General features: G+C 28.8%; 1 protein-coding gene across 1 annotated transcript; it reads left to right on the top strand.

Annotated features, from left to right (window-relative positions):
- Window positions 1-5,896: 5,896 nt before the first annotated feature.
- On the top strand, window positions 5,897-10,167 carry LOC137829984 (protein root UVB sensitive 2, chloroplastic-like). Its single transcript, XM_068637039.1, has 10 exons — window positions 5,897-6,051; window positions 6,132-6,254; window positions 6,736-6,824; window positions 6,910-6,994; window positions 8,294-8,353; window positions 8,447-8,540; window positions 8,639-8,736; window positions 8,942-9,121; window positions 9,365-9,487; window positions 9,581-10,167. Exons 1-10 carry the CDS (start codon window positions 6,040-6,042, stop codon window positions 10,004-10,006), a joined length of 1,290 nt encoding a protein of 429 aa, XP_068493140.1. The 5' UTR covers window positions 5,897-6,039; the 3' UTR covers window positions 10,007-10,167.
- The last annotated feature ends 1,577 nt before the right edge of the window (window positions 10,168-11,744 follow it).

Raw genomic sequence — 11,744 nt, 5'->3', positions numbered from 1 at the left:
GAACAGAAGTTGAGAAAGACACGGCGATTATATCACCGATGGATACAACTCAGGCACTTGCACTGACGGTGGAGATTTGTTGCTCCTCTATGTTAAAGTTTATTGCACTGCTATTTATTATTTATTTGATACATTTTTTAAATACTACATTGTTTTAATTATTTTAAGAAAAATAATCTATAATTTTAATATAATAAGTATTTTGTTTATTTACACTTTTATTCAAAACAAAAGAGAAAACAATATAATACTAATAAATATAGCGAAATAATAAAAGAGATAAAGAGAAAAAAATACACCATAAAATTGTTAATGGAGTTCGGCCAATTTAGCCTAATCTTCGAGCACAGCTGAAACAGCCCGTTTTTATTATTATGAGAGAAGATATTACAACTTGGGATATTTAACAGTGAAGGAGGAAAGGTTAATTTGTAATCCTCAAACCTCCTTCCCAAACAATGAACTTACCGATGTAGGACTTGGGATTAAGCCAAAATCAACAACTCTCCACCTCGGCTTAATTTCAAGTCTCACCTAATACAAATCTTCTCAAAACATAACAAAAACAAACTTTGCAGTGCTTCAAATTTGCGCATCCGGGCGCTAACTTCAAATGTGCAAGATATTAACTAAGTCTAAACAATGTTCAAACTTGACCCTTGTAACCACCTTGGTGAGCATATCTGCAGGATTCTCCGTAGTGTGAATCTTCTGGAGAACAATCTCCTCTTCTTCGAGAATCTCACGCACAAAGTGATAGTGAACATCAATGTGCTTCGTCCGTGCATGAAAGACTTGATTCTTTGCTAAATGAATAGCACTTTGATTGACAGAATATAACTCAAGTTGTTTCTGACCAACTCCCAAATCTTTAAGCAACCCATGAAGCCAAACTGCTTCCTTCACAGCCTTTGTAATCGCCATATACTTTGCCTCTGTCGTAGACAAAGCCACTGTACACTGCAAGGTAAACTTCCAACTAACTGACGCTTTTGCTAAAGTGAACAAATAGTCAGTTGTAGACCATCACTTATCCAAATCACCTGCATAATCAGAATCACAATATCCAACTACGCATTGACCAAGTGATTCATCTTGCTCAAATGCCAATCCAACATCTAAGGTGTTTTGGAGGTACCGTAGAATCCATCTCACAGCTTGCCAATGACCCTTGCCCGGATCATGCATGTACATGCTAACAACATTTTTAGTTTGCACCACTCTCCTTATTTTTCCTTTATTTATTGATAAAGTTGGAAAAAAACTACTTTAACTAAATGTATTCTTTCTTGTCCTTTTAGACAAGATTATTCATCAATAAACAACATTTTATAATTTTACTTCGCTTCTCCATTTTTATTATAATACAATAATTATTTATTTAATTTATTATATTTTTATTATATTACTTTTATTTATTTTGTTACACGATATTATATTACTTCAACAAAACATATTTTTTTATAAAACAAAAACGTTTACATCAACCACATAATTGATTTCTTCTTTTAGTATGCATTTTGATCAAATATACTCTTACTTTTTTTCACATTTAGTGGCACTACAAGTAAGACTTAAAATATTTATTTTTAAATTTTGTAACTCTTTATCCTCTCCACCATAACTTTTCTACCAAATAGTTTCAATTTAAAAAAAAGCCAACATAAATAAATTTAGAATCATATTTTTGTATGAAATAATAAAAATTAATTAAAGGTTATAACATGTTGCTTCTTATCCTCAGAGTCTATTGTCATGCTTCAACCAAAAAATCCTTGAACTATCAAGTTGTTGATCAAATTGAAATTTATTCCTTCCATCTAGAATTATTTTTTTTCAATAGTCTCATATAAACCATATAAACTTCACTATCCATTAATGTATTAAATTCGATAAAAATAAAAATAAGCATCAAAGATCATTACAAAATTGCCATCTAAGAAATAATAATATTATAGTGTTATTGAAAAGACTTATGTAATTACAAATTTCAACAAGTGCAATTATTTATTCTATAACTCATTTATAACTTCATAAATATATTACATAACCAGAGTCTCCATCTACAAATCAAAATCAAAATTATTATTTTTCACATGCACAACATTATCTTCATTAAAAAATAGTCTCTTTATTTTGTATTTGTTAAGCTTATAATTAAGAGGCACATTTCATTGTAACTTTTTGGTACAATATATTGTAGAATGTTTAGTGGGCTAATCCAAGCCCAATTACATAAAAATCTCAACCACGGGAAGGCCTGCACCCCCACATTTTTCTTCTTGCACCCCTATAATGTTATGCAAATACTAAATTGTCCCTATTATTTTTTTAAAACCCTAAAATGCACTTGAATTGTATTTATTTTTTTGCATTATGGATTATTGAATCCGAAAATTTTTTGGTTTGGCACTTCCGGTAAAATTTTGGATCCACCAATCCGTACTTCAGAATATGCATTTCACATTCAAAAATCCATCATTAAAAAAAAAAAAAATTCCTGATCCACCAATCCGTAACAGAAGTATGCATTTTGGATTTAGAAATCCATAATTTAAAAAAAAGCATTCCAGATCCATCAATCCATAACAAAATTAGGCTTCCAGATTCAGCAATCCAGAAAGTAATAATATATGCAAAATTTGCTTCCGGAACATCCTCTCATCCGGAAAACAAAAATATTCAGTTCTGGATTGATGAATCTGTAACACACTCCCAGATTCCAATTTTCAGTAACCACAGTGCTCTTTTTCGAATAAAAGGTCAAGGCCAATTTCGGGATTTAGAAAGTTGTGGGGGTGCAGGAAGAAAAATGTAGGGGTGCAGGAAGAAGAAGCCCCAAGGGAAATGGATATGGTTGAAGCTTTAATGGTGTGTTTGGATTGGGGAGAGGATTTGAGGGAGAGGATTTAGAATGATTTGAGAGGAAAGTGAGGTTGTTTGGATTGGGGTATATTAGAGTAGATTTGTGAGGAAAGTTTATTGAAGTTTGTAATTGATGTGATATTGGGAAAGATTTTTTTAGTTTTTTAAAATGTATAAAATGTAAGTTTACAAATTTGATAAATAATAAATTTTTAAAAACATTATTAAAGAATTTATTATAATAGAATTTAAAAAATATATATTAGAAATAAAATAATTTAAAATAAAAAAATTAATATGAAGTTAAATAAAAATATGTATTAATAATTAAAATTAATATTTTATTTATTATTTATTTTATTATAATATGAAAATTAATACTAATAATTAATTAAGAAATTATAAGTGTTATATATATATATATTAAAATATAGTTTATATACATAATCATATATAATTTATTAATTTTTTTAAAAATAAAATAGTGTCAAGTCATCTTTCTCTACAAATATTCTCATATAAAAAGAGAAAGTTTTAAAATAAAAAGTTGCATCGTTTTTCGTGTTTTCACTCTTTTTTCTTTTTTTTTCTAATTTTTTCTGCACTCTTCTATTCCTCGCTTTTCCGTGCCTGGATACAAACAGACCCTAAAGGTACAAAGAGAAGGCAAGAGAAACATAGTTACATATGGAGAAAGGAAAGCATGAAACAAACACCATCCATGCCTTTCAATTTTGGTGCATTTGAGAAGGAAAATTTAAATTTAAAAAATTCAAAATTACCTCCTTAATTCCAGGCCAATGCATTAGAATAGAATTAGGATTTAAATTTAATTTCCCATATATTTGGGTCTACATTTGAAGGTGTCTTCACTTATAAATAGTCATGTTTTCTTGTAAAGACACTTTGACATATGTTGAATTTGAGAGAGATTCTTAGCGCATTGTGTATGAAATAATTCTTTGGAATCCATCTTAGTTTTAAGGAGTCAAGTGGTGATTATTTAGTTGGAGAAACACGAAGTTCTTTCTTATTTTATAAGTAGCACATCATTCTCCATATTCTAAGTCTTCTCATCCTTTTATTTTGTCTTCTAATTCTATTCCACCAATTCTTTACTTCTAGTTGTATTGTTAAGTTATATTTTATTCTAGTTGTATTGTTAAGTTATATTTTATTGTGTTGCTCTTATTAATTCATGTTGAGATTGATTTCTTTATTCTCCTAAAATGCAAACTTTCATGTATGTAATTCAACTATATCAATGTTTAGTGACTATGATCCTTGAGTCTAATTTCATAAAGATAAAATATATTATCAATGTTGTTAAAATAAGATGGTTTACATAGATTAATCAAATACTTAAATAAGTAATAAAATTTATGATAAACAAAGAGTAATCAAATTCACTACAAGAAAATCATGAAATAAAAACTAATTTTAGAGACAAAAAATAATTGGTTACTATAGTGACTAAAATAGAAATCAAATTTTTTTGTTTCTAAATTAGTTTCTATTATGGTTTTAATGGTTTCTAGATTGGTATCTAATTAGCTACAAGGTTTTTGCTACCAAATTTAGAATTTAAATAATTGGTTGGTAAAACCTTGATAGCTAATTAGATACCAATTTAGAAACTATTTAACAATAATATAAATTAATTTAGAAACCAAATTTTTTTAGTCTCTAAAATGGTTTCTACTTTAATCACTATAACAACTAATTATTTTTTGTTTCTAAAATTGGTTTCTATTTCATGATTTTGATTTTCTTTTAGTGATGGTGATAAGTGTAACGGGTGGAAATTTAAAACTGAAGAAAGGAGTACATACCACTATTGATTTGTATGTGAGAGCATAATGAAAATTATAAATGACAAATTTTATTAAATTTTGATAGAATAATCTTTATATTAGGGTTTAGGGTTTAATGTTATATATATTTTTCTTGTACGTTATATTGTTGGGAAAATTCAAAATTAATTTTTTCGAATGGACACTTTCGGAAGCAATGAGCAAATAATAGAAAATAGAACAAAAATAGAATAATGAGACAAAACATGGGAAAACCTTTTCAACTTGAGAAATAAAAACCCATGAGACCTAGTCCAGAAAATGCCTCTACTATGAAAGTAGAATTACAATATTTGTTTCCCTCATTATAAGAGAATAACACTCAATCTCACTCAACTAGGATTTTCATTAGGATTTCTAGTCTCACACTATGGTGGATATCTCCTCTCTCTTTTTCTCTCTATGAGAGCTCTTCTTACTTGCTTCCTTACTTCTTTAGTTTTCTCTTCCTTAGAAGTTCCTTTTATGGAATGAGATGAAGACTTCTTCATAAAAAGATTAATGGTCATTACATTTTCAAGAGAGAATTACAATTTCCAAAAAACTTTTTAATGGCTATAATTGAATACATTCAATGGATTACCAATATTAAATGATCTTAATCTCTCATTAAATTAAGGAGAGATTCCCAACAATAAGAATGTGTTTTCGTTTATTTAACAAGAATGAGTAAATTGTTACATTAAAAAAATACTTAATTGAAAATTTTAAAAACAATAAGACGATATTGAAATCAATTTAAAAATAGTGGGAGTTCAAATTTAAATTAAGAAACTATTAAACTTAAATTTTAATATACATGGAAGAGAGTTCAAATTAATGTAACTTTTAGCAAATGTTAAACTTGTTAATATTTTTAAATTGAATTATTTTATTTTGAAACTCACTAATAAAAAAGGAAAAAATTATTTTGCATAGATCTTATTATTAAAAACATATATTAATATAAATTTATTTAATATCTCATTTTTATAAATTAAAATTAGTATAATATATATCTTTTAAAATATTAAAATATGAATTAATTTATTATCTTGTTGTGGTTTAATATTTAAAAAATTAATAAAAATAATTATGATATAATAGTTGGATAAAAACAAATATTTTCTATATAAATTATTAATAATGTAATATTTAAAAGTTATATTGCTCTAATTTAATATCTCATGAATGTGTGTTTTTTTTAATTAACAACACATGGTAATGGTAAAATGTCCATTCCTATTTCCTACAAGAATCCTAATATTGCGTAGAGTCTCTCGTCAACGCTCTACCAGTTTGAAAGTTCTTACCTTTTCACTCCAAATTCAGATTCTCTTCCATGGATTTCGTGGTATCTATTCTTCCCTTTGTTAGGTTCCTTTTCTTTTTCTTTTTTGGATTTTGGGTTTTAATTTTGTTTTGCAAAACTAGGAGAAGCTGAAAATTTGGAAGAAAAAAGCAGACAAAGAATGTGAAGCCCCTCCTGTGTTGTGGTTCGAAACCTCTGTCTCTGTTTGTCGCCGCTTCCAGTTTGAACCCCATGGCCAACTTTCCGTATTCTTCTACTACTTACCCTCTCTATCTTCTTAGTACCATTGGTGATTTCGATTTTGCTTTTTTTAATCAGAATTATAGTGAAATTTGTATTGAAGGTCGATATAACGGCACCAATTGAGAAGGTGAAACTCCAATTTTGATTTTATAACAACACCAAAAACATCTATTGAACTTCATATAAACATTGTTGTTGTTGTTGTTCTTATTGGATGGGAGACCTTGCTCAAATTTAAGGAAACTTTCCACAAAGGAGTGATTCAAAAAAATGAAGTAGCTAAATTTTGTTTCCCTTTATTTTATTTTTTACTTTTTCCAAGGAAATGCATTTTTTTTTTCGTTTTTCTTTCAAGGATGTATCTTATTTCACTTTGTTTTAATTTTCCAAATATTGGTACAATGGTGAAAACAGATTGTGTATTTCTTAGAAGTGTCTTTGCTGCACTGCCTTACAGCATGTTTATTTTTTGTTTCTCTGTAGGTGAATACTATTGGTGATTCCCGGCCATTATACCACAAGGTTGTTGACTCATTCCTGAATAAATTTTTCCCATCAGGATATCCGTACAGGTTGTTTGGTCTTTTCCTGAGTATGTTGGCATGCAATGGTGGTTTATTTGATTAACTAATTCATTTTTCGGTGTTTGCTTTGCAGTGTGAATGAAGGTTACCTCAGATACACACAATTTCGAGCACTGCAACACACTGCCAGCGCAGCTCTGTCTGTGTTATCGACTCAGGTATTCTTCTAATAACTTGAGAACATCAGCAATCATGTATCCGCTTTCCTAATGACTGATGCTAAATCTTTTAGTTAAACCTGTTTATTCCTCACATCTTGTGGAAACCAGGTGGATTTTGGTTTTTATTATTTTTCAACAAAGGTCGCTACCTTATTGTAAGCTAATCCAGACACAGTAGATGTTGGCATGTGAAGGATAACTATAGTTGGTTTATTACTTTATTATCTCATTAATGTAACTAACATTTGACTGCTAACTCAACTCTCTTAGTAAGTGAGTTTATGTCTAACACAAGCTCACAAAATTGGCTTGTAAAGTAAGGATTGCACCCCATTTATATATGTTATAATTTGGCCTTGTTCCAAGTGAACCCGATTCCAGTGGCATAATAGTCCCAAAAAACTTGACTAGGATAGACTCTAAGGACTCTAATACCATTTTAGTAAGTGGGTTTATGCTTAACTTAACCTTACATAACCGGCTTATCAGGTGAGGATTGTATCCCACTTATATATTATAATTTGGTGTTATTTCTAGTTGATGTAGAATCTCTATCAAGCAAAAGGAAATGGAAAAAAAGAGGAATAGTTAGAGTCATTTATCATGAAGAGTTACACATTTCTTAATATAAATTAAGCTAAAACTAGACACTAAAGGAAAATGTAAGAGTACCCAATTTTTTCTGTTGACAGAAAGAGTATTATTGCCACAAGTTGAAATAAGATTTGGAAGAGAAGTTATGGTGGCATGACGAGACAACTAATGAAGTGCTGAAGTGAAAGAGTCCAGCAAAGCTGATTTGGCTGTGATACGACCTGTGAACCTATTTTAATATATTGCAAAGCCTATATACGGAGCACGTTCTTTTTATTTATTATCTATTGTTTTACCGAAAGATCCTTACTAAAACAATTGAGTTTGAAGTGGGTCTCTTATAGTCCTCCTCCAACAAGAGTCTAAATTGGGAAGAAGGAATGTAGAGAATTAGAGCACTAAGCTTTCATTAATATTTGAAGTTGCCATTTAGTTTCTTTTTAAGCAATAGAGTTAGTTAAATGGAAGCAAAAAGAGAGATTAATGGGTAGGGGGAAGGTTATTTTTTACACAAAGAGAAAGGGGAGAAGCAAGTTCTGGAGAGAGTTATCCTTCTTTATCACATCGTGTTCTTAGACTTTGCTCTGTATCACCCTGATTCCTAATCAGATCTGGATTGACTAGCAATAAAAATCACATGTTTGCCTCATTTTCTGGTCCATTTCTGTTAGTATTCTTGTGCTGTATCTTTTTCTTCTGCAGTCACTGCTATTTGCTGCAGGCTTGCGGCCCACTCCTGCACAAGCAACTGCTGTTAGTTGGGTAATTTGAAGCTACTTTGCCTTTGACGATTTCTCAGACCAGTTATGGTGCCATGCATGTAATATATAACTCGTTTCTCTTGCCAATATTCAGATTTTAAAGGATGGCATGCAACATTTAGGGAATCTAATATGTAGCAATATGGGTGCAAGAATGGATTCTGAGCCTAAACGTTGGAGAGTTTTAGGTTTGCATTAAAGTTGGAACATTTTCGCTTTTTCTTATATGAGCTCTTATTTGTCATATTCTATGGTGTATGACTGGAATAAGCCTTCCATCTTGCAGCTGATGTGCTCTATGATATAGGCACTGGTTTGGAAGTGCTTTCTCCCTTATGTCCACAGCTTTTTCTTGAAATGGCTGGCCTAGGAAATTTTGCCAAGGTACACATTTTTATTGAATTTTTAAAATCAATTTACATGGTGGCATTTGTTAACATACAAGTTGACAAAATACTAGTTTTCATTCTCATTCATGCTTATGTTTGTCATGATAGAGAACATTTTTTGTTCCAGTGAAAGTAACTGTTCATTAAACTATTCCATTTTGGGTATAATCTTACCTTTCCACTTGTTTTGGAGTCAACAGGGGATGGCAGTTGTTGCATCAAGAGCTACAAGATTACCTATATATTCTTCATTTGCTAAAGAAGGAAATCTAAGTGACCTATTTGCTAGAGGGGAGGCTATTTCAACTCTCTTCAATGTTGTTGGAATTGGAATTGGAATTCAATTAGCATCTACTGTATGTGCATCAATGCAGGGAAAGGTATATTAAAGTTTTAAGCAACATATTCTGTAATATGGGATATTTGGTACATGTTGCGTTGTGGTAACCATATTGGTTATTTTCCATTAAAAGCATTACTAAAAAATATGGAAGAAAATAACTTTATTATTATTATTATTATTATATCTTAAGATAAAAATAATTAGGCCAACTACTGAAATAATATATAAGCATTTATATGAATTCAAACTGATGGAATATGAAACATTTCTTTCTTGTTAGTTGGTTGTGGGGCCTCTACTATCATTTATACACATATACAGCGTTACTGAAGAGATGAGAGCTACTCCTATCAATACCTTGAATCCACAAAGAACTGCATTGATTGTGGCCGATTTTCTCAAGGTGTGGTCTGTGCTTTGGTAAATGAACTCTTAGTTTCCATTCTTTATTTGTGAAACTGAAATGCTGTTGGACTGTTGATTGAGTACAAGCCAGGCTGGAAACGTATCAAGCCCAGCTGATCTAAGATATCAAGAAGATTTGGTATTTCCTCGGAAACTTATAGAAGATGCTGGAAATGTTAGAGTGGGTAGGGCTTTGCACAAGGCAATTACGCCTTCAAAGCTTCTTGAGTTAAAACAAGTATTCCCTGGGGAGAAGTTTCTTTTAAATGGTGGTAATAGGTGCATTGATATGGTACTGACGCAAGATGCTATTGGTGAAGATGCATTGAGAGGGTGGCTAGTTGCTGCATATGCTGTACAAATTGACAAGTCCTCTCATGAGCTCAGTAACAGTACCCTGCTGCAGGCCTATGAGAAAATGAATGAGGTGTTCCCTCTGTTTTTGAAAGAATTAGAGTGCAAAGGGTGGCACACAGATCGTTTTCTGGATGGAAGTGGTAGCCGCTTTGCATTGTAGTGTTCAAAATTCAATCCTGTCCTAGCTTTACTTCCTGCAGTCTAAGATGCATATAGACATAAAAGACACCAAATGATATGCTGATAATTCCCTAGCCAAAGTTCAAATAACTTCACATAAAAAACACTACTTTACATAATGAACAATTGAAGTTCTTACCATGGGACTAGTAATGACACTTCAACATTTAACTGATTAGTATTTAAATAGGATTAGTATATTTATAATGGTATTTCTATAGAAAGATTGTTTACTTGGGGTGATTCTATTTATATGTTATATAAAATTTTGTTACAATTCCACGTGGTTTATAGAATATGACTAAAATAGAGGGTACAAATATTAATTTACAAGTTGAATTTTTTAAATTGAATTAGAGTTATACTTTTTTAATACGATATCATAGTGTATATTCCATTGATATATGTTACGTTTATTGTGTTACTTTTTATAATAATGTCCACAAAAATCTAATAATTTTTATAGGTTGCAGATTTCATATTATTTAGAATTACAACTAAAATAACATATATTAATGAGTACAAATTTTATTTTACTAAAGTTTGTAATTTTTAATAGATTTGAATTAAAGAAATGTTAATATTTTTTATTTATTATTTATCCACATTAGATATTTTTATATATTTAAATTGGATGAAATTTTTATAGTAATAATATAATTTAATATATTATTTAAAATTCATTAAATATTGATTTAGTATAATAAATATATAATTTTCATTGAATCTATGTCTATTTACATTAAAAAAATATTAAATAAAAAATTAATAATATCTAAATAATTTTTATTATTAATAAAAGTTATAAACTGATTTCTAAATTAGTATTTAATATCAATATAATAATTTTTTAGTTTATAAAATAATATTTACTTTAGTTAATAACTAATTATTTTTTTTATAAAATTAGTTTATATTTAATGATTTTTTTATATTATATTTACGTAAACATCTATTTTTTAAAATTAAAAAAATATTTATTTATGTCTAATTGTAGCTCACCACCCTAATAATTGGAAGGGATATTTTATTATTACTATTATTATTATTACTGGGTTTTACCAATTAATTATACATACTTTATTATGTAAGCATGCATTTAAACTTTTCAATTCTGAATCAATTTAATAAATTCAATGAATGCAATATTTAATATGTTGAATGAAAATATTAAAAATTATGAGAAAATATAATATTAATAATATTATGAAGATTAATTATATTATTTAATTTTTTACTAAAGTCATAATTAGTTATGTAAGCAAAAATATTTTTAGTTACACATTTATATATAACATTAACAGCATTAAATACTATATTACGAAAAATTTGGTTATTTTAAAATATATTTCATGAAAAATGATAATTATTTTTTTTATAGTTGTAAATCTAGAAATTAAGAGTTAATTAATTTATATGTGTATATATATATATATATATATAATTGTATGTATTACATTAGATTAAACTTAATTTTTTGAAATAATTTTACAATTTAATATTTTATAATAAACAGAACAACAAATTTAAATGTATAAGTATATTCTAACATACAGCTATATACGTCCCGGCATTAAATTTTATTATAATTACAGTTTCTTAATAATATTTCTTACACTAAATTATTGAAATGGACTCTTTTATGGAAATAAGTTTTTGATGGGATTCATTCTTCCGGAAAAACCATTATTTAGTAGTCAGTCAATTAGCTATTCCCA

Source organism: Phaseolus vulgaris, chromosome 7, assembly GCF_000499845.2.
Source record: "Phaseolus vulgaris cultivar G19833 chromosome 7, P. vulgaris v2.0, whole genome shotgun sequence".
NCBI classification, from domain to species: domain Eukaryota; kingdom Viridiplantae; phylum Streptophyta; class Magnoliopsida; order Fabales; family Fabaceae; genus Phaseolus; species Phaseolus vulgaris.
Note: the sequence above shows the minus strand (reverse complement) of the source record. Positions and strands in the feature narration are given on the sequence as shown.

Coding starts and splice junctions, on each gene's coding strand:
- LOC137829984 (XM_068637039.1), top strand. Junction 6,255..6,735: donor AACCCCATGGCCAACTTTCC/GTATTCTTCTAC, acceptor GTTTCTCTGTAG/GTGAATACTATTGGTGATTC. Junction 9,488..9,580: donor TTGTGGCCGATTTTCTCAAG/GTGTGGTCTGTG, acceptor AGTACAAGCCAG/GCTGGAAACGTATCAAGCCC.